We start from the raw sequence: 26,294 nt of genomic DNA on the forward strand, positions 1-26,294 counted from the left end.
GCGAACATGGCCCGGAGGCTTTCAATGGTGGCAGTGGACGTACATGATGACATTATTACACATTCAATCCATTTAGAGTAAGCGTCCACTGCTACTAGGAACATCTTTCCTAGAAAGGGGCCAGTGAAATCTCCGTGGACCCTGGATCACAGTTTGGAGGGCCAAGACCACAGACTCAGTGGTGCCTCCCTTGGTGCATTGCTCAACTGTGAACAAGTGTTACATTGGTATACGCATGACTCCAATTTCGAGTCAATGCTGGGCCACCAAACGTGCGACCTGGCGATAGCCTTCATCATGCCTATGCCTGGGTGGGTACTGTGTAGGTCGTGTATAAACATTTTCCTGCCTTTTTTTGGCAAAACCACACGATTCTCCCATAGGAAACAATCCGAATGGATGGACATTTCATCCTCGCGTCGGTAAAATGGCTTAATTTCGTCTTGCATTTCCCCAGGAACCGTCGACCAGCTCCCATTAAGGACGCAGCTTTTTACTAGTGATAACACAGGATCCTGGCTAGTCCAGGTCCTGATCTGGCGAGCCATGACGGGTGACCCCTCGCTCTCAAAAACATCCATTACAAGAAGCAAGTCTGCGGGTTGCGCCATTTCCACCCCGGTGGTGGGCAATGGTAGCCGACTGAGGGCATCAACACAGTTCTCAGTGCCTGGTCTGTGGCGGAATGGGTGGTGTGTGGTCAGTTTCGAGCTCGAACCGGAATCCAAATAGGTATTGGTGCATGCTAATGCTTCTTTCTCAACCATACTGTAGGCTCGTTCAGCCTTAGATAAACTTCAGGACGCATATGCAACCAGTTGCAGTTTGCCTGACACATTGGCTTGCTGTAACACACAACCGACCCCTTACGAAGAGGCATCACAAGCTAGTACTAAACGTTTACATGGGTCATGCAATCATCATCATCATAGGCAGTCCCTCGGGGTCGAGGAAGACTTGCTTCCACTCTTAGCATGAGTTCTTAGGTGGCTGTACAGTCCAATACGAGAACCACAGTTTCTGTCACGGTTCATACAATACATTACAATACAATACAAGACAAGTAACTTGTTAGAACATAGCAGGTTTCTGGCCTTATTAAAGGCCGTCTCTTGAGATTTACCCCAAACCCAGTCGTCACCCTTGCGTAGCAATAGATGTGAAGGTTCCAGCAAAGTGCTCAACCCCGATAGAAAGTTACCAAAATAGTTGAGAAGTCCCAGGAACGAACGCAGTTCCATCACATTCTGTGTTCTGGGTGCATTCTTGATGGCCTCTGTCTTGGAGTCCGTGGGTCTGATGCCGTCCGCCGCAATCTTTCTCCCCAAAAATTCGACCTCTGGCGCCAGGTAAACACACTTGGAGCATTTCAGCCTGAGTCCCTCTCTGTCCAGTCGCTTTAGAACCTATTCCAGGTTGTACAAGTATTCGGTGGTGTTGTGGCCAGTGATCAGGATGTCGTCTTGAAACACCACGGTGCGCGGAACCAATTTCAGCAGACTCTCCATGTTCCTCTGGAAGATGGCCTCAGCTGAGCGAATCCCAAAAGGGCATCTGTGGTATATGAACAGTCCTTTGTGTGTGTTGATGCACGTCAATTTTTTCGAAGGTTCAGCCAGCTCCTGTGCCATGCATCAGGGACTAGATGGATCTGCACTTTGGCGCCTGTGAAGTTGCCGATGCCTGGCTCAAATAACGACGGAAATTTGTTTAGCACTTGGGCGCACGAGGCATCATCTGCCGAAGACAGTGCTTCTATATCGTCCCAGTTCCATCAGATCTTTCTAGCCAGCTTCTGCTGAACAGCGTTGGGCCATTGCCTGGTACAATCCATCGTGATAAATCATGCATAATTCCATTGTATGATACCTTCACTGCCGCATTGCCAATGACTGGTATGAGCTCTTTGGTGTAAGTGCACAGCTTTGTGTGAATCGGGCTTAGATTTGGCCTTTGTGCCTTGTTGCCTCACAGTTTCTCAAAAGCCTTCTGGCTCATAATTGATTGACTCGCCCCAGTGTCCAATTCCATGGAAACTGGAATGGCGTTTAATTTGATTTCCAAAATTATCGGAGGGCTTTTGGTGGTGAAGGTGTGTACCCCATACACTTCCTCTTCAGCCTCGGGTTGAGTTGCACGTGTGGGTTTGAACCCCATCCTCGTCGCCAATTGATATGTTCAGAATAACTCCATAAGACTGTATACTGTAAGCTCAAACTGTTGTGACCTTGGTCTCTTTAATGTAACTCCAGAGTGAGGAAGCAGCATGGTAGACTGCCTTTTATAACTGCTTGCCCAGGGTGCGCCGGTGACTTTTGGGTCTCCAACAGGTGCGCCCCCTGGTGGCAAGACTTACACGCTAGTAAAAGTTACATACATAACACACAAGATAAAAGTTCACCGGGTTGGGATAATATATTAACATGGATTAGCTAACTAACAGAAAACAGAGAGTCGGGATAAATGGTTCATTCTCGGGTTGGTAATCAGTAACTAGTGGGGTGCCGCAGGGATCAGTCTGGGACCCCAACTATTTACAATCTATATTAATGACTTGGAAGAAGGGACTGAGTGTAACGTAGCCAATTTTGCTGATGATACAAAGATGGGAGGAAAAGCAATGTGCGAAGAAGACATAGGTAGGTTAAGCAAATTTGGCAGATGGAGTATAATGTTGAAAAGTGTGAGGTTATGCACTTTGGCAGAAAAAAAATCAAAGAGCAAGTTATTATTTAAATGGAGAAAAATTGCAAAGTGTTGCAGTATAGCGGGACCTGGGGGTACTTGTGCATAAAACACAAAAGGCTAGTATGCAAGTACAGCAAGTGATCAGGAAGGCCAATGGAATCGGCCTTTATTGCAAAGGGGATGGAGTATAAAAGTAAGGAAGTCTTGCTACAGTTATACAGGATTAGTGAGGTCACACCTGGAATACTGCATACAGTTTTGGTTTCCATATTTACGAAAGGATATACTTGCTTTGGAGGCAGTTCAGAGAAGGTTCACTATGTTGATTCTGGAGATGAGGGGGTTGACTTATGAGGAAAGGTGGAGTAGGTTGGGCCTCTACTTATTGGAATTCAGAAGAATGAGAGGTGATCTTATCGAAACATATAAGATTATGAGGGGGCTTGACAAAGTGGATGCAGAGAAGATGTTTCTACTGATAGGGGAAACTAGAACTAGGGGGCATAATCTTAGAATAAGGGGCAGCCCATTTAAAACTGAGATGAGGAGGAATTTCTTCTCTCAGAGGGTTGTAAATCTGTGGAATTCGCTGACTCAGAGAGCTGTGGAAGCTGGGTCATTGAATACATTTAAGACAGAGATAGACAGTTTCTTAATCGATAAGGGAATAAGGGGTTATGGGGAATGGGCAGGGATGTGGAGCTGAGTCCATGATCGGATCACCCGTGATTGTATTAAATGGTGGAGCAGGCTCGAGGGGCCGTATGGCCTACTCCTGCTCCTATTTCTTATGTTCTTATGAAGTTTTGGGGGAGTCAGTAAGTTTGGTGGTCTTTGCAGTACGGTCCAGCAGGTCCGAGGAAAGTAGTGGTCTGCTGCATGCTGCATAAGTTTACATCGAAAAGGGAATGCATCATGGAGGACAGAAAAGAGGAAGGCGACAGAAGGCAAAGGAGATGAAAGTGACCAACATAAACAAGAAAAGGCTACCAAAAAAACCCTACTGCCTGCAGCTAGAGAAGTGTCATTCACCAACATCTGATTCTGGACACCTTCTTCTGAGAACCAGCTCTCCCTACTGCGTTAATACTCCTTCCACATAACCCCCCCCCTGCCCCCCGCCTATTCCCGAGAATCTACTGTTATGTCTCAAATAAAGCAATGTGATTGAGTACTGTACACTTGAGTAAGTGTAACCTTAGTCTCTTTATTCTGACTTGAGTGCCGGCACAGCATGGGAGGCCTGCTTATCTACAGTGCTCCCAAGGGATGCTGGGATCCCTTGGGACTCCAACAGATGCGCCCTCTGGTGGCGGTAGAATGCTGGTTACAAGGTGTTGCATACATAACATCTATCATGCCCAAATTCCTCTGCGTTCCTATCATCACACAGCTCCCACAGATTACATATCATCCCAGCCATTTCCAAACGGTTTCAAAAACAGAGTAAGCACAAACATGAACTTACCCTATTCAGAAACGTTTATTTCCTGTCCTCACTAGTGATATAAAATTTCAGAGTTTATCATTAACATTGTGTTTCCGCTGCTGCTACTGTATGATCTTCTATCTATGCCTAATCTGGTGCTCCTCCTAAGTGTTACCTGAGAGGGCAAAGTGTGTGAGATGGCCTGCTGCTGACTAACTGTGAGCCTGCTGCGACTGTGGTGGCCTTCCTCTCCTGGTGTCTTCGTCCTGAGAAGCACCCGCTGTAGGCTTCAGGGATGAATTTCCTGTGGTCTCACTCTGCCTGCAGGAGCTCACTGCAGCAGGACTTCTGTTAGTTGTTTGTGCCTCTGATCCCAGCCCACCTCCTGGGGTCAGGATATTTAAATATTTTACAGGGTCTGCCACCATTTTTGCGCCATGGGATGCTGCTTAAGGTGGGGCAAAGCGAAATTGATGCAGTGCATTGTTACAGCAGAATAGGCCTGCAAGGCCATGCGAATTGCAGTAAAAAAAAAATTACCTATTTTCCAATTCTGCCATTTTTGATGGAGAAATTGTGCCTTTGAACGTACTGGTATCTGGACAAGCTTAGATAGAATCACTTTGGTTTGCAGATGCAGTACAGTGAATTTCTGCAGGTTCGTACTAGCTTATGCCTATGGCACTTTACCAATCTGGTATCCCTCTGGGTTTCCTATACATGCTCATCATCAAGCTGTTTAAAATACAGATAGAGAGTGATACCTAATGGAAAGGGCAGTGTTGGGAGTGGGGCAATAGTTGCCAGACTGCAGAGATGGGTTTAGCAAAGATGGTGCCCCAACAATATTCCTGTAGTCAGGAAAGTCAAGGTCAACGATTCCTAACATCAAGAACTTCAATGGCAAACAGATAAGTTAACCTAGAGCAGTCCAAGATGGCCACAAGCAGCACTTCTAGTTTGTTACTGCAAGTTGCAACTGCACTGATATTCATTTTTGGGGGTGACAACCCAGCGTTGAGGGACTTAAATTGACTGTTGTCCATTGCCCACTCATTGTGCATCAGCAGCGTTAATCAAAATAAATCTTATTTGACAAACTAATACTGCAGCTACTGGTCTGAGCCCGATAGCTGCAGTATGGATTCTGGCCAAGTTGCATTTTGTTCACAGTATCTGGTTGAAATTCTCTTGCCAGGAGAGAGTACTGTGCATGTGTGATTACTTCAGTGATGTACGACTATCTCCTTGATTATACTTCTCTCTCTCTGACACTGGACTTTTACAGCATCTTAAGTATTGCTGCAAAATGGAAATCATGAAATAATTTTAAAACTGTGACCAGCTGATATTAAGCATTACTATTTATCAATCTTGTTTTAAACTTTATCTATCACAATTATACGGTACATTGCATACACTATGCATGTGCGATGCCAAGACCTTTTAGTTTCTAATTTTTGTTCCAACTCTCTCCTGTTCCTTTCCTGAAAGTTGTGACTCATGCTGGAGTACAGTTGCGTAGGTGCCAGCTTTTCCAGTACCTCATTCAAATAGCTGTACCTCATATGTGAGCTGAAGCAATGATTGTTGGCAGACTACTTGACTGCTGAGCCATTACAGCCAAGTCTGATCCTGCGCTAGCCCGATGTCCATACAAGCTCACTTTCAAAAGAAGCCACTAAATAAATAGTGATCAGGAACAGCAACAAAGGTTTTTTTTTTCATATTACCTCCTTAGCCCGGGGTGCTGTGGCCAACTATAATATATCCATCATAGCCCAGCAGAAACCAATTAACTCAGCAGAGACCAGTGATAAAATCTGGGATCTTCCTGATCTATAGCTCAGTACCACACCAGACAGTGAATTTGCCCAATGAGATCAGGGACTGGAAATTTGGTTGAAGGTTTTTTTAAAGCGCTAATTTAGTGGCAAAAACTGGTTGCGCCCCGACAGTGGAGTGGAACGCTAAGGGAAGCATTCCACACTTCCCTTAGGGTGCTAGGCCGGGTGAGCAACTAAATATCCCGTGCTAAAGAGCTGGCTTCTTAATGTCCTAAGAGAGGCCTCCCTGCAAAAAAAAAAGAATTGGAACAAAAACATTACTCACCCCAAATAAAATTAAATCGCAAAAAAAAATCAATCACATTTATCTCATGCAGTCATTCCTTCCCTTCGCGCCCCAGGACAGCTCTGCAAGCCAGCTTTAGTTACAGAGATTAGGGCCTCGGCAGCTGAAGGCATGGCCGCCAAGGGTGGAGCGATTACAATCGGGGATGCGCAAGAGCCCAGAATTGGAGGAGTGCAGATATTTTGGAGGGTTGTAGTGCTGGAGGAGGTTAGAGAGAAAGGGAGGGGCGAGACCATGGAAGGATTTGATAACAAGGATGAGAATTTTAAAATTGAGGCGTTCCTGAACTGGGAGTCAATGTAGGTCAGCAAGCACAGGGGTGATAAGTGAACGGGACTTGGTGAGAGTTAGGATGAGGGCAGCAGAGTTTTGGATAAGCTTAAATTTATGGACGGTGGAAGATGAGCCACAAGCAGGAGTGCGTTGGAATAGTCAAGACTAGAGGTTACAAAGGCATCGATGAGCTATGCTATCTTTCCTTGCTCAAAATGATTTACTCAATGAACATCTATTTTGACACTGATATTATATTATATGGTTGACTTGCCTGAAACTCATTTTGTTTGAGACCCTTTCCTCTCCCCTGTCCCTAGCCACTTTCCTCTCTCTTTAGAAACAGCTAGAATACGAATGTCCCAACTATAGTCTTTGGGCCACATGTGGCCACAAAGCCCAGGCTACTCCATCTTACTTGCTGGTTTGTCCTGTTAAGTTTTTTTATGCTCGTAGATTGGCGATGGCTCTTTTTAGCACTGTTGTCTCATTGGCAGACAAGTTCATAGAATTACACAGAATATGCAGCACAGAAACAGGCCATTTGGCCCAACCAATCCATGCTCACATTTACACTCCACTCGAGCCTCCTCCTATCCTGCCTCATCTAACTCTTATCAGCATAACCCTCTATTCCCTTCCCCTTCATATGCCCATCAACTTCCCCTTAAAGGCATCTATATTATTTATCTCAACTACTCCCTGTGGCATTGAGCATTCTCACCACTCTCTGGGTAAATAGGTTTCTTCTGAATTCTCTATTTGATTTCTTGGTGACTATCTTACATTGATGGCCTCTAGTTTTGCTCTTCCTCACAAGTGGGAATACTCTCAGTGTCTACTCTCTCGAAACCTTTCATAATTTTAAAAATCTCTATTATGTCACCACTCAGCCTTGTTCATCCTTTCCTAATTAGGTAGAGCCTCGCAGTTCTGGTATCATCCTTGTAAATATTTTTTGCACTCTTTCGAGTGCCTCTATATCCTTTATATAATCATCATCATAGGTGGTCCCTCGAAACGAGGATGACTTGCTTCCACGCCAAAAAAAGGACGAGTTCACAGGTGTTTCAATGAAGGACCCGAACTACATCCTAAAGGGTGGAAGATGCCTGTGCGTGAATTTTTTTAATGTGGGGTGGCCGTTGCACACCAGCCATCACACGGGCTTGACAGAGCTAGGTCTTGGTCCAGTGACAAGGATTACCCAAGACAACTGGAGACCAGCTCTGCTGCATGGACCTAATGTGCATACGTATCACAGTGTGGGCTGGCCCATGCTGCCCCATGGCCCATGGCCCCGAACTTGCGCCTCCCCTGGGCCCGATCACATCCCTCTACAGTCTCTCGCCGCTCCTGCTGTATCTGCCCACGCTCCAATCACCGACCTGGACCTTGATGATGTCACTCTTCACAGCCATCGCCCTCCTGCACTAGCTCATGCTGTACCTTGTAGTGGCATGCCTCCACGCTGCTCCTTGGCCGCATGCCGCTCATTTTATGGCCCGACCTGCCGTTGATATTCCCTCGCAGGTCGGGGCTTCCACTCAGAACTGTACACAGTACTCTAAGTGTGATCTAACCAAGATTCAATACAAGTTCAGTAAGCTTCTCTACTTTTCAATTCTATCCCTCTAGAAATAAACCCTAGTGCTTGCTTTGCATTTTTTATTAACCCACATTGCTACTTTTAGTGACTTGTGTATTGAACTCCCAGATCCCTTTATTCCTGTACCTCATTTAGATTCTTAGGGGGGAATTTTTGGGGGAATCAGCGGGTGCGATTGGTGGCGGGTTGGGTGGGAATTTTTTTTTGACAGCGCGGTCCCGACGCACTATCAACTAGCCGCCACATGCCTTTCCCAGATATCGGGTCTGACAGCGCTGAGCAGACCTGATACACAGCAGTGGGGGAGGCAATTGAGGTCATTATGACCTTGTTAACAGCCCAGTAAGAAGTATTATGAGCTCACCTTTACATTTTAGGAGGTCGCCCACGGGGTCCACACTGTTCGGGGATCACGTCAGGTAAGCATGTCGGGAGTTGTGTGACCATGGAATTATCTCATTACTTGACAGCTGTAAATGTGCTATAAAGGCTCCCATCTCACAGCTGTTCACTTTCCAAGCTCAGAAGCTGTTGCTTACCGCATTTGGAAGACACATTGAGCTTTTATGCAGGTTGCAAGTGTTTGGAGTAAACTCTCTATCCCGTGTCACCTCACCATTGACAGTTCGCTTCTGTCATCTCAAGTTTGCCTGCCATCTATTACATCAGCATCGGTGCACTTGAACCTATCTCATCTTGGTCCTCAGAATACCACCACGATCATCCCCAACACCAGCAGCACCAATAACAACACCAACCTTCTCCACAATCAACTAATGCTGCACAGGACAAAGGGAATCAGCACCCGACCACATTGCTGCCAGGGATGGCCTCACCACTGCCAGATTTACTTCACTTGACACCGTACACCCTGGCCACCACATGATGCGGCAGGTTGGCACCACTCCACACCAACACCATAAAGCATTCCTAGAATGCCCCAAGCCATTCATTTGCTGTTCATCACCATTGTGGGGGATACTGTTATGTCTCACCATTCACTGTAACTCCCTAAGCCACTTCCAAAGGTGCACAGAGATCTGTCCAAGAATGCAAAGTGTTGAAAATAAAGGTTTCAATATTTGACATCGCATTAACAGAAACTTTACATGAACATTGCATAAAACACCCAAATGCCTATCCTTATGTGTTGTTAGTTGGTACGATTGGACAAGGACGAGTGTGAGTGTGAGGGGTGGCTAGTGCGATGGGGAAGTGATAAGGTAGATAGAGGGATGGATGGACATGCAAGGTAAGTTGGTGTGAGTAAGGATGTGCAGGAGTAGGGTAGGGAAGGCAGAGTGATGAATGGCACAGCAGGATGTGGTTGAGTGTGGCTTTGCAGTAATGTTTCATGATCTACTGAGATCATTGAAAGGTTTGTGCCACTGCAGCTTGGTCCTCTTGATGACATCACTGCTTGTGTCCTCCTGTGCAATGTACAACCAGGCTGCGTTGGTCTCCTGAGGTCACTTCACTTCCGCCCATTGGAAGGAAAGAGAACCTCCCTGCATGCTGTGACTCCCTCCATATGGGAGAGCCTAGGTGCGGCTGTGTACCTTTGTGCAGTGCTTTTCAGTGTTTGCAGCACCTCAATGCTGTAGAACACTGCCAGCACAACTGTCAAAATTAATTTGCGCATGTTCCCTTTAAAGAAACCGGCTGATGGCACGTCTTCAACTTACGTCATCAGACCCACTTCCTTCAATTGGCCAGAAAATGCGCTGGGTGGACTTAACGAGCCCAATCAGGGGAATATCATTTTGGACAGTGGGCTGGAGCCAGCAGCGAGGTTGGGACCCACCACTGATGTCGCCTGCCATGGACCCACCGAGGTAGTGGGAATCACGGCCTTATTTATCTAAATATATGTGACCTCCTTATTACCACTTATCTATGTTGAAATTAATTTGCCATTCATATGCCCTGCAAGTTTATTAATGTATTCTTGTAATTTGTTGCAGTCCTTCTCAGTATTGACTACCCCTCCACCCCATCCAATTTGGTGTCATCTGCAAATTTAGAAATTGTGTTTTACATTCCAAAGTCTAAATCATTAATATAAATTGTGAACACTAGTGGTCCCAGCACTGATCCTTATGGGACACCACTTCCTATATTCTTCTTCTCTGAATGGCTACCCTTTACCCCAACTTTCTGCTTTCTGTCTTACAGCCAGCTAGCAATCCATTCTGTGACTTGTCCCCTGACTCTGGATACTCTGTCCTTATTCATTAGTCTATTATGTGATACCTTATCAAAAGCCTTTTGGAAATCTAGATATATTACATCTACTACAATACTCTTGTCTACTATCTCTGTTACCTCGTCGAAGAATTCAATGAGATAGGTCAAACAAGACTTTCCCTTTTGAAATCCATGCTGACTATTCATTATATTTTAGGTTTCTAGATGTTTTTCTATTTTCTTCTTTTGTAGGGATTCCATTATCTTTCGTACCACTATGGTCTACAGTTCCCTGGACATGTCCTATATCCCTTCATAAATATAGGTATTATGTTAGCAATCTGCCAGTTCTCTGGCACTACACCTTTTTCTAATGAGTTATTAAATATACGTAATAGTGCCTCTGTTATCTCTTCCCTAGATTCTATTAAAATCCACTGATGTAATCCGTCTGGACCAGGGGTTTTATCCTCTTTGAATATGATTACTTTATTTAATATTTCTCATTTTATTTTAAATGCAGTTATATCATTTCTAATCTCATCTTCCACGTCCCTGGTAAAGACTGAAGCAAGATCATTTTTAATATTTCTGCCATTTTGTTATCGCTGCCTGCGATTTATACCCTTAGTGGCCCCATTCCCAACCCGACTTTCCATTTTTTATTTATGTACTGTAGAATATTTTCCCATTTTTTATGTTACAAGATCTGTTTGCATCAGCAGTGTGAGATAAATGCAAGTTAATGATAACATCAATTTTAATTTTAGAGAGTAAATTTTATGAGGTGAAGCTCCCGGTGTAAAGTGTCACATAAAGGGATTTTCTAGACAATAATTTTGATCGCACATCTTGCAAAAAAAAATTGTACATTCCTGTCTGGCGTAAAAATAAAAAAGGGAAGGTGGCTCAACCGTGGCTATCAAGGGAAATCAGGGATAGTATTAAAGCCAAGGAAGTGGCATACAAATTGGCCAGAAATAGCAGCGAACCCAGAGACTGGGAGAAATTTAGAGCTCAGCAGAGGAGGACAAAGGATTTGATTAGGGCAGGGAAAATGGAGTACGAGAAGAAGCTTGCAGGGAACATTAAGGCGGATTGCAAAAGTTTCTATAGGTATGTAAAGAGAAAAAGGTTAGTAAAGACAAACGTAGGTCCCCTGCAGTCAGAATCAGGGGAAGTCATAACGGGGAACAAAGAAATGGCAGACCAATTGAACAAGTACTTTGGTTCGGTATTCACTCAGGAGGACACCAACAACCTTCCGGATATAAAAGGGGTCAGAGGGTCTAGTAAGGAGGACGAACTGAGGGAAATCTTTATTAGTCGGGAAATTGTGTTGGGGAGATTGATGGGATTGAAGGCCGATAAATCTCCAAGGCCTAATGGACTGCATCCCAGAGTACTTAAGGAGGTGGCCTTGGAAATAGCGGATGCATTGACAGTCATTTTCCAGCATTCCATTGACTCTGGATCAGTTCCTATCGAGTGGAGGGTAGCCAATGTAACCCCACTTTTTAAAAAAGGAGGGAGAGAGAAAACAGGGAATTATAGACCGGTCAGCCTGACATCGGTAGTGGGTAAAATGATGGAATCAATTATTAAGGTTGTCATAGCAGTGCATCTGGAAAGAGGTAATATGATAGGTCCAAGTCAGCATGGATTTGTGAAAGGGAAATCATGCTTGACAAACCTTCTGGAATTTTTTGAGGATGTTTCCAGTAGAGTGGACAAGGGAGAACCAGTTGATGTGGTATATTTGGACTTTCAGAAGGCTTTCGACAAGGTCCCACACAAGAGATTAATGTGCAAAGTTAAAGCACATGGGATTGGGGGTAGTGTGCTGACGTGGATTGAGAACTGGTTGTCAGACAGGAAGCAAAGAGTAGGAGTAAATGGGTACTTTTCAGAATGGCAGGCAGTGACTAGTGGGGTACCGCAAGGTTCTGTGCTGGGGCCCCAGTTGTTTACATTGTACATTAATGATTTAGACGAGGGGATTAAATGTAGTATCTCCAAATTTGCGGATGACACTAAGTTGGGTGGCAGTGTGAGCTGCGAGGAGGATGCTATGAGGCTGCAGAGTGACTTGGATAGGTTAGGTGAGTGGGCAAATGCATGGCAGATGAAGTATAATGTGGATAAATGTGAGGTTATCCACTTTGGTGGTAAAAACAGAGAGACAGACTATTATCTGAATGGTGACAGATTAGGAAAAGGGGAGGTGCAACGAGACCTGGGTGTCATGGTACATCAGTCATTGAAGGTTGTCATGCAGGTACAGCAGGCGGTTAAGAAAGCAAATGGCATGTTGGCCTTCATAGCAAGGGGATTTGAGTACAGGGGCAGAGAGCTATTACTACAGTTGTACACGGCCTTGGTGAGGCCACACCTGGAGTATTGTGTACAGTTTTGGTCTCCTAACGTGAGGAAGGACATTCTTGCTATTGAGGGAGTGCAGCGAAGATTCACCAGACTGATTCCCGGGATGGTGGGACTGACCTATCAAGAAAGACTGGATCAACTGGGCTTGTATTCACTGGAGTTCAGAAGAATGAGAGGGGACCTCATAGAAACGTTTAAAATTCTGACGGGTTTAGACAGGTTAGATGCAGGAAGAATGTTCCCAATGTTGGGGAAGTCCAGAACCGGGGTCACAGTCTAAGGATAAGGGGTAAGCCATTTAGGACCGAGATGAGGAGAAACTTCTTCATCCAGAGAGTGGTGAACCTGTGGAATTCTCTACCACAGAAAGTAGTTGAGGCCAATTCACTAAATATATTCAAAAGGGAGTTAGATGAAGTCCTTACTACTCAGGGGATCAAGGGGTATGGCGAGAAAGCAGTAAGGGGGTACTGAAGTTGCATGTTCAGCCATGAACTCATTGAATGGCGGTGCAGGCTAGAAGGGCTGAATGGCCTACTCCTGCACCTATTTTCTATGTTTCTAAAGCTATTTTCCCTTACATGTGGCTCTGGCCCCCAAGACTCCATGGTATGCAGCTCAGCAGCCCAAGAAGATAAAAAAATTGGACATTCTTGACCAAGGATAACTTGAATGTGAAAATAAGTGGAGAGCGGAATTTGAACATTGCTCTCCTAGCTACCAGCCCAATACTGTAGAATTAAAGGTTCATCAGTCACAAAGTTTAAAATGTAAACTTACCATAACCTGGTGAGAAGACATCATCTAAAGCATTCAAGCACAAGACAGGAACTTCAATGGACTTTAGCTTGTGGTAAGGACTAGCATCTCTGTAGTAATCAGCATTTGTGTTGTAACCAAACATGACTGATGTAAACCGTTCATCAAATTCTCGGATAGTTTTCGCCTATATTGAAATAAATAAAGCAAGCATCAAATAAAAACAAAGTGCATTTACTGTATATCGACTTATGATGCATTATTTTCCAAAATGTACAGATAGTAATAAAGGAATTATTTACCTTCAGGACGTAATCGATGTCAAATAATTTGTCCAGGATGTGCCTGTGCCTATAATGCAAAAATAAATGATAGAATATTCTGAAACACAAAATGCCGAAGTTTAAAAAAATGAAGTAAAAACTTACGAGTGAAAAATTGTATGTCAGGGGTGAGTGGGGGAAGGGGGAGGGGGAGGTAGAAAGCAGTATAATTGGCCTTAATTCTCTAGGCTAAGGTGAGGAAAAATTTATTAGCCAGGGTTCCTGCTCGTGAGCACTATCCAATGATCATTGCTAGAATACATGTGGTTGAATGTCAGGTGAGGACAGGATTTGGCTGTAATGCCCCTTCAACCAAGTAGCTCAATGACACTCACCATCTAGGCTCACATATGAAGAATGGGCACTTGGGCAAACCACCAGAGGCTGGTCAGCATCCATAGATCCATGGGCTAGAAATTGGAGGTGTTAGCGCTGGCCGTTGAGCATGTTTTGGTGAAAAAAATGGCGACTGCCTCACTACCACCAGGACCCACGGCAGCTGCCATTTTCAGCAGGTAGGCAGCCCTGCTGATGTCCGCGCTCACTGGGGATATGTAGATTATGCAGATCGTGATGTCAGTGCGGCAATTAGAGTAAAGGGATATTATACCGCATTCTTCAACTGCTCTCTGCCATTTTCATGTTCGCCACTCCACTTACCGGCCTGTGTTAATTACGACTAGCCGACCAAGCTTTCTCAAGCAGGAAAGAGCCTTCAGCAGTGTTACTTATAGGGATCACCAGCAACAACTTGCAGCTGACATGCTTTTTCAGTTTAAGTGGCTCTGTGTAAATTTCTGCAACTCCAGCAGTTTTCTAAACTTGTTTCAAGTTCCTAAGCTGATGGGGAGTGTTGGTGCAAGTGAAGAACGCCTTCATTCTTATTTAAAGGCTTCTGCTCACAACACTTGCAGTCCCCCTTGTGCTCGTGTATCTTCGGGAGAGGGAGTTTTCCATCCATTGCCGCATCTGGGAGGTCACAGTGGCTCTCTCCACCAGCAGAAGGGACAACTTCTGAATAGAGAGGAGCAGGATGAGCACGCATGTGGCTTTCCCAGGATAGCGGGTGTCATGTATCCTACATGGTTACTGCTTGTACTATTACAAGGTGTGCCACCAGAGGGCACTGCAGTGGGAGACTTGTGGGTTACTTGTACAGATGTGCCAGGCCTAGTATAAAAGGCGGGCCACCATGTATGATGCTCACTCTGTAGTTACATTAAATGGACTAAGGTCACTGCAGTTCAAGCACAACACATTGTCTTGTGAGTCATTATTAGAGTATCTGAAGACATAACAATTGGCGACAAGATTATGGACCGTCACGTGAAAATGGCTAACCTTGGTATGTTGCAGCAGTTCGCCAATGGTGATGATTGGGAAGCCTTTGTGGAGAGGCTCGACCATTTCTTCACAGCAAACGCAGGCGACAATCCGGCCACACTGGCTGATAAGCGCAGAGCTATCCTGCTAACCAGTTGTAGGCCCACCATCTATGGCCTCATCAGGGACTTGCTGGCACCAGCAAAAACAACGACCAAGACGTACGAGGAGCTTGTAAAGCTGATCCAAGAACAACTCAAGCCCAAAGATAGCATCCTCACAGCCAGACACCGGTTTTATACACACAGACGGCCCGAAGGCCAGGAGATTGGGAAATATGCTGCAGACCTCAGGAGGCTGGTGGCACCGTGTGATTTCGGTGACTATCTCACCGAAGCACTGCAGGATATCTTTGTCATCAGAATTGGCCATGAGGGCCTTCTTCATAAGCTACTAGCTGCGGATACCACAGTCGCACTGCAGAAGGCCACTCCGTGAGCCAGGCATTCATGACCTCGACCTGTGGTTCTAGGCGGATGACTCATCCTCAGGACTCAAACTCGGCAAGTACTGTGCACAGAGTGTTGCCTTTTAGAGGCTGGACTGTAGAACGTGAATCTTCTCAGGGGAGAGAGAACAGGCCCCCGAGTCCCTTAACTCAGAGTCCGCCGAGGGGGGCTAATCGAGTAGCACCATGTTGGCGTTGAAGAGGGAATCACAGGGCTCACCAGTGCCGTTTTAAAGACTATGTATGTAAAGGCTGCAGCACAAGGGGCCACCTTCAGTGAATGTGTAAAAAAAATATGACTCACTGTGTTGATGAAGAGTCTGCAGATGGCCATGAATTCAGCGCGGATTATGAAATGATAGTCAGAGAGGCAACTCAGCCCCACGACGAGGTATGTAGCATGTTTACCTGCACCACCGAATGTTCTCCGTTGAGGATGGAAGTTGAGATAAATGGCGTTCCAATCTTCATGGAAGTGGACACAGGGGTGAGCCAGTCAGTAATGAACCAAGAAGCTTTTGTGAGGCTATGGGTCAATCAGGCTGAATGACCCAAGTTGGTCCTGGTTCAGGCAAAGCTGCGCACCTACACCAATGAACTTATCCCAGTCGTTGGTAGTGCGGATGTAAAGGTACTCCATGATGGCACGGTGCACAAGTTACCCCTCTGGATTGTTGCAGGTGATGGACCAACGCTACTTGGAAGAAGGTGGATAGAGAAGATCCATTGGAGCTGGGAAGATTTCATCCCTCCAGCGATCGACATCCTGGCCATTTTCTGAGCTGGTGTCTGCAAGTGTCAGATGCAGTGATGGTATATCTTTTTCTTCATTGCCACTCTCCTCCATGAATGTGGACAGTTCTTGGTTATCTGAAAGCAGAAAGGCACAAGAGTCAGATTGTGGTGCGGGAAGGGGGGGAAAGCAAGATATCCATGCGTACACCATTAGCAGCTTATAAGTGAGAAGAGATTGTGGGATGAGGGGAATGTGGGATGCGAGAAGAAGGATTAGGAATGAGCATACCATTGTTGTCCCCAAAGGCTTCAACTTTGCCAGTTGCTATGGCCTCGGTGACTTCCCCTCCAATGATGTTGAGCACCGTCTCCTCCAGTTGGCTCAAGGTCTCTAAAGGACTTGGCCGCCTCCCGTTTGCCGCTGCTCCTCGCGGTTGTGAGCCTCCTTGGCCTTCAAGGAGAAAGGAAAGTGTGTGAGTAAGTGTGGTGCAATGTGTTGGGTGATGTGCCTGCCATAGTTGAATAGCTGTCAGTGTGTGCAAGGTGTGAGATGTGTGTGTGTGTGTGTGTGTGTGTGTGTGTGTTGCAGCAGTGGTAAGCTTGCATGCCTGAGACAAGACTCCCAAAGCATGTGCTCTACTCAGAACTCCTACATGGCAAGCGAGCCCAAGGTGGGCAGAGGAAACGTTTCAAGGACACTCTCAAAGCCTCCTTGATAAAATGCAACAGCCCCACCGGCACCTGGGAGTCCCTGGCGAAAGACCGCCCTAAGTGGAGGAAGTGCATCTGGGAGGGCGCTGAGTATCTCGAGTCTCATTGCAGAGAGCATGCAGGCAGCAGAGTGAGTGTGCGGCAAACCAGTCCCACCCACCCTTTCCTTCAACGACTGCCTGTCCCATCTGTGACAGAGACTGTAATTCCTGTATTGGACTGTTCAGTCACCTAAGAACTCACTTTTAGAAGGACTGCCTATGATGATGAAGCTTGTGAGGGTGAAGTGAAGCCAGGATTGTGAGGCATGAGTGGTGATAGCTAGAGATTGTTGGTAGGTGAGTGATGGGTGTGGTGCATTGAGTAGTGTGTGAGGCTTGTGGTGCAGATGGTAGGATATGGCATTTGCTGAAGCCTTCACATACCTTGACCTGCTGTGTGAGGCCATTAAAATTCTTTTGGCACTGGATCCAGGTCCTCAGCACGAAACTCTTGGCCGTGACATACCTAGCTATCTCTTGCCAGAGCATTCTACAAGTGGGCTTTGATAGCTTCCTGCCACATTGCGGGAACAGGAAACCCCACCTTTTCTCCACTGACATGACCAATGCCTCGAGTCATATCCGAGAATCTTCTGGCTCGTTCTCTGTGTTGCTGCTGTTGTTGCTGAGCCATCTCTTCAACCTCCAATCACAATGAAGTGCTGCTGCATCAAAGCACCTCCCCTTTAAGTAGTGGAGAGAGACGAGGCCAAACATTACTGGCCATTAGACTGCACCCGATATTGGCCCAACTGTTGAGCGCTAAGTCAATCAACAGCGCGTTTAGTGTGGAGATCAACACTCCAATCATGTAAATGAGCAGGCAGCATGAATTTTCTGGCCCATTACACTGCCCGTTTTCGGACTATATCCAATTTCAAGGTCCTAATCTCAGCGCAAGCCATCACTTTTAAGGAGCGAAAGGGTAAACAAGAAAAAAAAAGTTAAAAATTGTCTAGGGCTTAAATATTATAAAATTATTTGCGTGCAATTAGGTTATTCAAGTATTAATTAAATGATAACATTCATTTGTTGGAAGCACATAGGCAATTAACAATCTCTTTATGCTGATTAAAAACTGATGTTGTTGTCCCTTCACTGACCTACATGTACAGATACAGGTAAAAAAACAAGTTAAACATGGCACTCTCTCCCAAAAAAGTGAGACTCTGCTACTTCCTGTATGCTGATACCAAGGGGAGATTTACTTATATTAATTAGGGCTTTCAATTGAAAGTCAGCTGCTCCTTTAGGTGAGATACTCTCAGTAAACATTCCATCTAATGCGTAGAAGACATGAGCACAATTTAAAGTCTGAATATTATTTCATTATTGTAAGTTTATTAGAAATGAAGTGTATCAGAAATTATGTGGAGGGCTCTCATAAATTATGTGACTCAATTATTCTAATGAGTTTAACAAAGAGTTTCAAACTGTTTAGATGATGAAAGTTTATTTTCCATGAAAATTCTTTAAATGTGTCTAATTAAATATTTGTCTTTCCACGGCTTAAATTATAAGATGCAGCCAAAAATCTTTTATCATCGCTAATCCCTCCCCTGAGGATTAAGGACTTCTCAAGAGAAATTAATGTAGTGATGGCTTTACAAGTAATATAAAGTACTTAAAGTACACTAAGAACTATTGAATTTAACAATGTAAATTAAAATAATGTGTTGCATTACCTCTGTATCAAAGGAGGTCATAGTGAAATGACAACTGAACTCATCTGAAAGATCTGAGCAAATCTGTGTCTAAAATTCAGCCTTGTATCACTAAAAGTTGAGGTAGAAATGACTGTTGGCAATGTTATTATATAAAAGCCTAACATGATAGTTTAACAGAGACATTAGCAGTGAAATTCGGTATTGTCCTGTTTGGGGTGTTAACTTATAAAATTTTGAAAAGTTAGCGCCAGGTGCAAACGATTGCTAACTTCTGCTAAATTGGGCTTTAGCGCCAGAGGAAGGAAGGGGGTGATAAATGAGGCGCTAATGACCTCTGTGGGCACTGCAGGGGTGCTAATGGCAGAGCGCTACCCAATTTCAGGTGACTTGTATTCAGCAATCATCCTTCAATCCTTCACACTGGCTGATTCCAGCTTTTAGAGGGGAGGTTATATCAAGCTGCACCTGCTCATTTTCAGCAGTGCTGCATTTAAGGGAGAGCTGTGAGCTACTGAAACAACTTTCTGGGTTGGCTGCTGGAAATCCTGGGCAAGGCAATTCAATGATGTGGCATTGGAGGCATTGTTGGGGGCAGTGAGGAGAAGGAGGGATGCACTGTTCCCCGCATCTGTAAGGAGGCCATTGCTACAGGTCTTCAGGGCGATGTGGAGAGAAGTGGCCGAGTAGGTACCGGTCGGCACTGTAGTTGATCGAACCCTGACAGTGCCAGAAGAAGTTCAACGATCTCAGTCGGTGGTGAAGGTGAGTACATGCTTCCACACCTCCTATATACCAGCCTCTGAACCTCTGTCTGTGCACACTGAGAAAATCACCACTCCTCCACCACTCACCCACTAAACATATGCAGCTACTCACCTCACATCCTCATCTTATGCCTTGCCTAAATTCACAGCTATTCAATGATGGCAGGCATATCTCCCACATACATAGCTGGGGGCTGAAATTTACCATCCCCGAAGGGACGGCTACCGCGGAGTTTGGGTGGGTGACCGATATCGATTGGCCGCCGTGGTCGGATGATTTTCCCTCCCTGAGCCATATTCAGCTCGGGGGTGGGGGGATTTGAGCGGTGTTCACTTCCGCCAGAAATGGCACGGTGAAGCCGCTGTAAAGGAGACTTTCCAGCGGAGAGCTCTGCAGCGTACAGGCCGCTGAAAAGCCATCAGGACCGGAATTTTCAACTGCAAAAAGGTAAGCCTGTTCCCAATGGTGCCCCTGCGAGGTATTCGAGTCGGTGCTCGAATGGGACACTGTTGGAGTGTAGCAGCGATCGGGGCCCTTTGGTAGGGAAATAGTTTGATTAATTTTAGTATTTTTGTTCAAGATTACAGCATCCACTATATTTATCTTTTAATAGTTTTATTAATTATTTTGGCTCCATTCAATCTGCTGAGTGCTGCTCAGAGGTTTGCACATAGCCTTGTACTTTTGTACAACTTTCAGGTCTGACTCTTTAGTGGAGTCCTGTGCGCTGCAGAGACCTGCTTAGCAGGGTTCACCCTGAGGATGGGAGGAGTGTTGGGAGGATGACTCCTGGTATATCTGCTCAGAAGCAGGGCAGCACGCAGGAGAAGGCATCGCCGTCAGCACCGTGCAGACAGGCAGCGGACAAGGGAGGAAGCAGCCATGATTTGTTCATTCTGTGCCAGACCAGTGTGCCCGCCGTCTTCATTGGCCCGAATCAGGATTGTGGTTGGCTGCTTGGGGACAAGGGATATCCCATGTCCACTTGGCTGCTCACTCCACTGCAGAATCCCAGGACAGCATCAGAGCATGCATACAATGCCGCTCATTGTGCCACCAGGTGTATCATCGAGCAGTGCATAGGCATCCTTGAGCAAAGGTTCGGTGCCTGGACCGCTCTGGTGGCACCTTGCAGTACTCTCCTCAACGGGTCTCCATAATCGTCGTGCTCTGCTGCATGCTGCACAACCTGGCCACCATGAGGGGACAGCCGCTGGATGTCAAGCCAGCAGTACCACCTGAGGAGGAGGAGGCAGTGCAAGAGGAGGAGAAGGCGACGCAGGAGGAGGAGGAGGATCCCCATCGCTCCAGAGATAGGAGGCGTCGACCCATTGCCACCCTGGAAGGGCTGGGTGCAGACTGGCCAGCACCCTCCTGGGAGGGTGCGTCCTCACATATATGGAGGTGCCTGACACCTCCCCTGTAATCTCCCTCCAGGCATTATGTACTGCCGGTCTGCCAGTTATCCCCTCGACATGAAACAGTATTCTTCTTCTGAACTCCACTCCGTCCATCAGTGTCTCTGTAATGACTCAAGAGTCTGGTTACTGTAAACTCACTCAGGTGCAACCTGATCCATCTTTATTCCAGCCAAGAGTGCCAGCTTGACAAAGACACACAGCTTATATACAGATGACCAAGCACACATGTCACATGCATACAGCCCAATGACCTCTGACCGCGGTGCCCTCTGGGGTCTGGTGACCCCCAAACATTAATACATAACAACATCCCCCTTTTAAAATCTTAACAACAGTCTTTTTACAAATTAAGACGGTCTGGGGCTTTCCTCTCACGAGTTGATCGTCTCAATTCAACTTTGGCTCTGGGTGTGCGTTCTGAGTCCGTTGAGACTGTGGGCTGAGTAGTCATGACCACATCAGAGACTGAAGGTTCAGAGTCAGTAATGTCAGCAGAGTCCTCTGATGAGTGAACAATGGTTGGTTGGTCACTGACTGCATCTTCCTCGCTCAGTTCCAGTTCATCCATGTGCCACAGTTTAACCTGGTCAAGGTGTTTCCTGCATGTTTGCTCATTCTTGAGCATGACAATAAACACTCTGCTACCCTCCTTGGCTGTAACAGTGCCGGCGATCCACTTTGCACTTTGACCATAGTTCAGTACATAAACCGGATCGTTGACTGAGATGTCACGTGACACGGCAACACGATCATGACACCATTGCTGACTTTGACATCTGTTTTCAACACGATCATTCAAATCAGGATGAACAAGAGAAAGCCTGGTCTTGAGATTTCTCTTCATCAGTAGTTCAGCAGGAGGAACCCCAGTAAGCGTATGAGGTGTTGACCTGTAACTGAGCAATATACATGACAACCGTCTCTGCAGTGAACCCCGAGTTACACGTTTCATACTTTGCTTGATTGTTTGAATGGCACGTTTTGCTTGACCATTAGAAGTAGGCTTGAATGGAGCTGATCTCACATGTCTGATGCCATTGAGTTTCATGAACTCCTGGAATTTAAGACTTGTGAAGCAAGATCCATTGTCGCTCACAACAATGTCAGGCAAACCATGAGTAGCAAACATGATACGAAGGCTCTCAATGATAGCTGTAGACATGCTGGATGACATAATAACACACTCTATCCACTTAGAATATGCATCCACTACGACAAAAAATATCTTTCCTCGGAAGGGGCCCGCAAAATCAATGTGGATCCTCAACCATGATTTGGATGGCTATGACCAAAGACTCAGCGGAGATTCCGCTGGTACTTTACATAGCTGCCTGCAAGTATTGCACTGATGCACACATGATTCCAGATCAGAGTCAATTCCAGGCCACCATACATGAGACCTAGCAATGGACTTCATCATGACAATACGAGGATGAGTGCTATGAAGTTCATGTACGAATGTTTCTCTACCTTTCTTAGGCATGATTACATGATTACCCCACAGTAAACAGTCTGACTGAATGGACAGCTCATCCTTGCGACAGTTGTAAGGTTTGGTCTCCTCATGCATCTTCATAGGTATGGCAGATCAATCACCACTGAGTACACACCATTTCACAACCGATAAAATAGGTCCAGATCCTAACTTGTTGAGCAGTGACAGGGGTTCCTTCACTCTCAAAAGCATCCATTCCTCACAGTAGATCTGCAGGTTAAGGCGTCTCCATCTCAGTTGTGGGTAAGGGCAGACGACTCAGTGCATTGGCACAATTCTCAGTACCAGGTCTATGACAGATGACGTAGTCATAGGCAGACAATGTTAATATCTTTGTTTTCCGCAAACAATGAAATGAGTGGCTTGTGATAGGTCCTTACTATACAGTATAAATGCACACGAGGCCCATGCTTGAGAGAAGGTCAGTCTGTGACCTGTCCTTTATTCCTTAGCACTCCAAGTGATGAAGGTGGGTGGAGCTTCCCCTTTTGTACCTGAAGGCCCAGGTTAGGAGTGTCTCCCACCTAGTGGTCATTGTTCTCACAGTGTACAACTTAGGTCAGATTATACATGGGTTACAATGCTGGTTGAATACATGACATCACCTCCCCCCCAAAGTCTTATTGGGATCACAGGTTAAGTCTCTCTGGTGGTTTACGCTCTCTTGTAGAGCGCCTGAGTTGGGGTCCGGTTGTTGGGCACTGGCCTGAGTGTCTGCTGTTTGCGGTGCCTTAGGCCTATCCAGACTGCCCACAGTGATTGGGCTCTCCTCCCTTTGGTTCCGGTGTTCGGTCACCTGTGGTGGAGTGAACTCTACATCGTGTTCTTCCTCTGCTTCTTCTGTGGGGTTGCTGAACCTCCTTTTTGTTTGATCCACGTGTTTATGGCAGATTTGTCCATTGGTAAGTTTAACTACCAGAATCCTATTTCCCTCTTTGGCAATCACAGTGCCTGCGAGCCATTTGGGCCCTGCAGCGTAGTTGAGGACAAAAACAGGATCATTTACATCAATACATCGCGCCCTCGCATTTTTGTCATGGTAGTCATATTTTGGCTGGCGCCTGCTCTCGACAATTTCTTTCATGGTGGGGTGTATAAGGGATAGCCGGGTTTTGAGCGTCCTTTTCATTAGCAGTTCTGCGGGTGGAACCCCTGTGAGCGAGTGTGGTCGGGATCTATAGGCCAACAGGAGGCGTGATAAGCGTCTTTGTAGGGAACCCCCTTGGATTCTGAGCATCCCCTGTTTGATTATCTGCACTGCTCGTTCTGTCTGGCCGTTTGAGGCCGGCTTGAACGGTGCCATTCTAACATGGTTAATTCCATTGCCTGCCATGAAGTCCTGGAATTCAGTGCTTGTGAAGCACAGGCCATTGTCGCTGACCAAGACGTCCGGTAGACCATGGGTGGCGAACATTGCCCGTAGACTTTCTACCGTGGCAGAGGATGTGCTTGAATTTAAAATGTCACACTCGATCCATTTGGAGTAGGCGTCTACTACACCAAAAACATTTTTCCCATGAAAGGACCTGCGTAGTCCACATGGATGCGTGATCAAGGCTTGGTGGGCCATGGCCAGGGGCTAAGGGGGGCTTCCCTGGGCGCATTGCCCAGCTGGGCACATGTGTTGCACCTGCGAACACAAAGTCCCAGATCTGTTTTGTGTAAGTCCGTAGCTGTGCATCAATTGCCGATAGTTTTGGCCTCCTGGCCTTGGACGCCCAAAACTTTTCGAACTGTTTGATACCCATCAGAGACTGGCTGGCCCCCGTGTCTAACTCCATTGATACTGGGATGCCATTGAGGAGCACTTTCATCATTATCGGTGGAGTCCTGGTGTATGAACTGTATACGTGCTCCACATGAACTCGCTGAACTTCAGCTTCCAGCGATTTCCCCCAGCGTTCATTTCTGCAATTTCTGCAGGTATTTTGCTCATCTCTGCAAACTCCGGCTGAGTGTGTGCCTCCACGCCTCCAACATGAGCTGTTGTTGGAAACAAAAGGTCCCTTGCCAGTCGATCGTCCCTGACTGCCCCTGTTATTGTCCTTGAGTGCGCCATTAACAGATGTTGATGGCCCCATTATTGGCCGCATTGTCCCTTGCAATGGCGTGAATTGCCGTTCAGCTTGCCATTGTCTCTGTTGAACTCCCCCTCTGGGTTCGACTCCATGTTGGGGCATGCCCGATTGCCCCTGTCTGCCTGGAGAACTGTCTGCTGCTTTAACAATGTTGAATCTCTGTCCCAACCATTCCTTAACACAGTACCTCTCGTCTGTTCTGCTAGTGGCCATGCTCGCATGGTTTAAATCCCAGTTTCTCGTCGCCATTAATAGGCCCTTACTATACATTATAAATGCACATGAGGCCCATGCTTGAGAGGTCAGTCTGTGACCTGTCTTTTATTCCTTAGCACTCCAAGTGATGAAGGTGGGTGGAGCTTCTCCTTTTGTACCTGAAGGCCCAGGTTAGGAGTGTCTCCCACCTAGTGGTCATTGTTCTCACAGTGTACAACTTAGGTCAGATTATACATGGGTTACAATGCTGGTTGAATACATGACAGCTTGTGATCCGTTTCTAGTTCAAAACGAAGACCAAACAGGTACTGGTGCATTTTTTTTTACCCCATACACACAGGCCAAAGCTTCTTTCTCTACCATACTGTAAGCTGTTTCCACTTTAGACAGACTTCTCAAAGCATACGCAACAGGTTGTAACTTGCCCGATTCATTTGCTTGTTGGAGTACGCAACCAATCCCATATGATGAAGCATCACAGGCCAATACAAGATGCTTACACGGATCATAATGAACAAGCAACTTGTTTGAACATAGCAGCTACTTGGCTTTCTCAAAGGCTCTATCTTGAGACACACCCCAGTTGTCGCCTTTTCTTAGTAACACATGCAGTATCTCTAGTAAAGTGCTCAATCTGGGTAAGAAATGACCAAAGTAGTTGTGTAGCCCAACGCAGCTCCGTCACATTCTGAGGCCTGGGTGCATTTTTGATGGCCTCGGTTTGCGAATCAAAAGCCTGATGCTATCAGCAGCAATCGTCCTCCCGAGGAATTCAACTTCAGGTGCCATGAATACACACTTCGAGCATTTCAGCCTGAGTCCCACTTTGTCCAGACGCTGTAGGACTTCAAGATTGTTCAGACGTTCAGCAGTGTCGTGACCTGTGACCAGAATGTCACCTTGAAACACGACAATTCTAGGAACGGACTTCAGTAAACTCTCCATATTCCTCTGAAATATGGATGCAGCCGAACGAATCCCAAAAGGACACCTGTTGTAGTCAAACAGTCCTTTATGGATGTTGATGCAGGTGAGTTTCTTTGAAGTGTCGACAAGCTTCGGTGTCATATAGGCCGACGTCAGATCCAGTTTCGTGAACGCCTTTCCACCAGCTAGCATGGCGAACAGATCATCAGCCCTCGGTAACGGATACTGATCCTGTTTCAAAAACCGGTTAATCGTAACCTTGTGGTCTCCACAAATCCTGACAGTGCCATCACTCTTCAACACAGGAACAATGGACAATGGGACCAGCCCACTTGTTAAACTCGACCGATGATATGATCCCTTCACGCTGGAGTCTGTCAAGTTCAATTTCAACCTTCTCCCTCATCATGTACGGAACAGACCGAGCTTTGTGATAGACAGGTCTTGCAGTGGAGTCCAGGTGAATCGGCACCTTGGCTCCCGTAAAATTGCCAATGCTTGGTTCAAACAAATAAGGAAACTTTTTAAATACTTGAGCACACGAAATATCATCCACCGAGGGTAACATTTTGACATCATTCTAGTTCAGCTTGATTTTCTCGAGACAATTCCTGCCGAACA

The 26,294-nt window shown here is 46.1% G+C and overlaps 1 protein-coding gene across 1 annotated transcript in view; it reads right to left on the bottom strand.

Annotated features, from left to right (window-relative positions):
- Positions 1 to 26,294, bottom strand: part of abhd3 (abhydrolase domain containing 3, phospholipase) — a 163,290-nt gene that overhangs the window by 18,658 nt on the left and 118,338 nt on the right. Inside the window, exons 7-8 of the mRNA XM_070876030.1 lie at positions 13,766 to 13,814; positions 13,485 to 13,650 (exon numbers count right to left, since the gene is read on the bottom strand). Of these exons, the coding sequence (XP_070732131.1) occupies positions 13,485 to 13,650; positions 13,766 to 13,814 (215 nt within the window). The remainder of the gene's footprint in view (positions 1 to 13,484; positions 13,651 to 13,765; positions 13,815 to 26,294) is intronic.

Source organism: Pristiophorus japonicus, chromosome 1 (genome assembly GCF_044704955.1).
Source record: "Pristiophorus japonicus isolate sPriJap1 chromosome 1, sPriJap1.hap1, whole genome shotgun sequence".
NCBI lineage: Eukaryota > Metazoa > Chordata > Chondrichthyes > Pristiophoridae > Pristiophorus > Pristiophorus japonicus.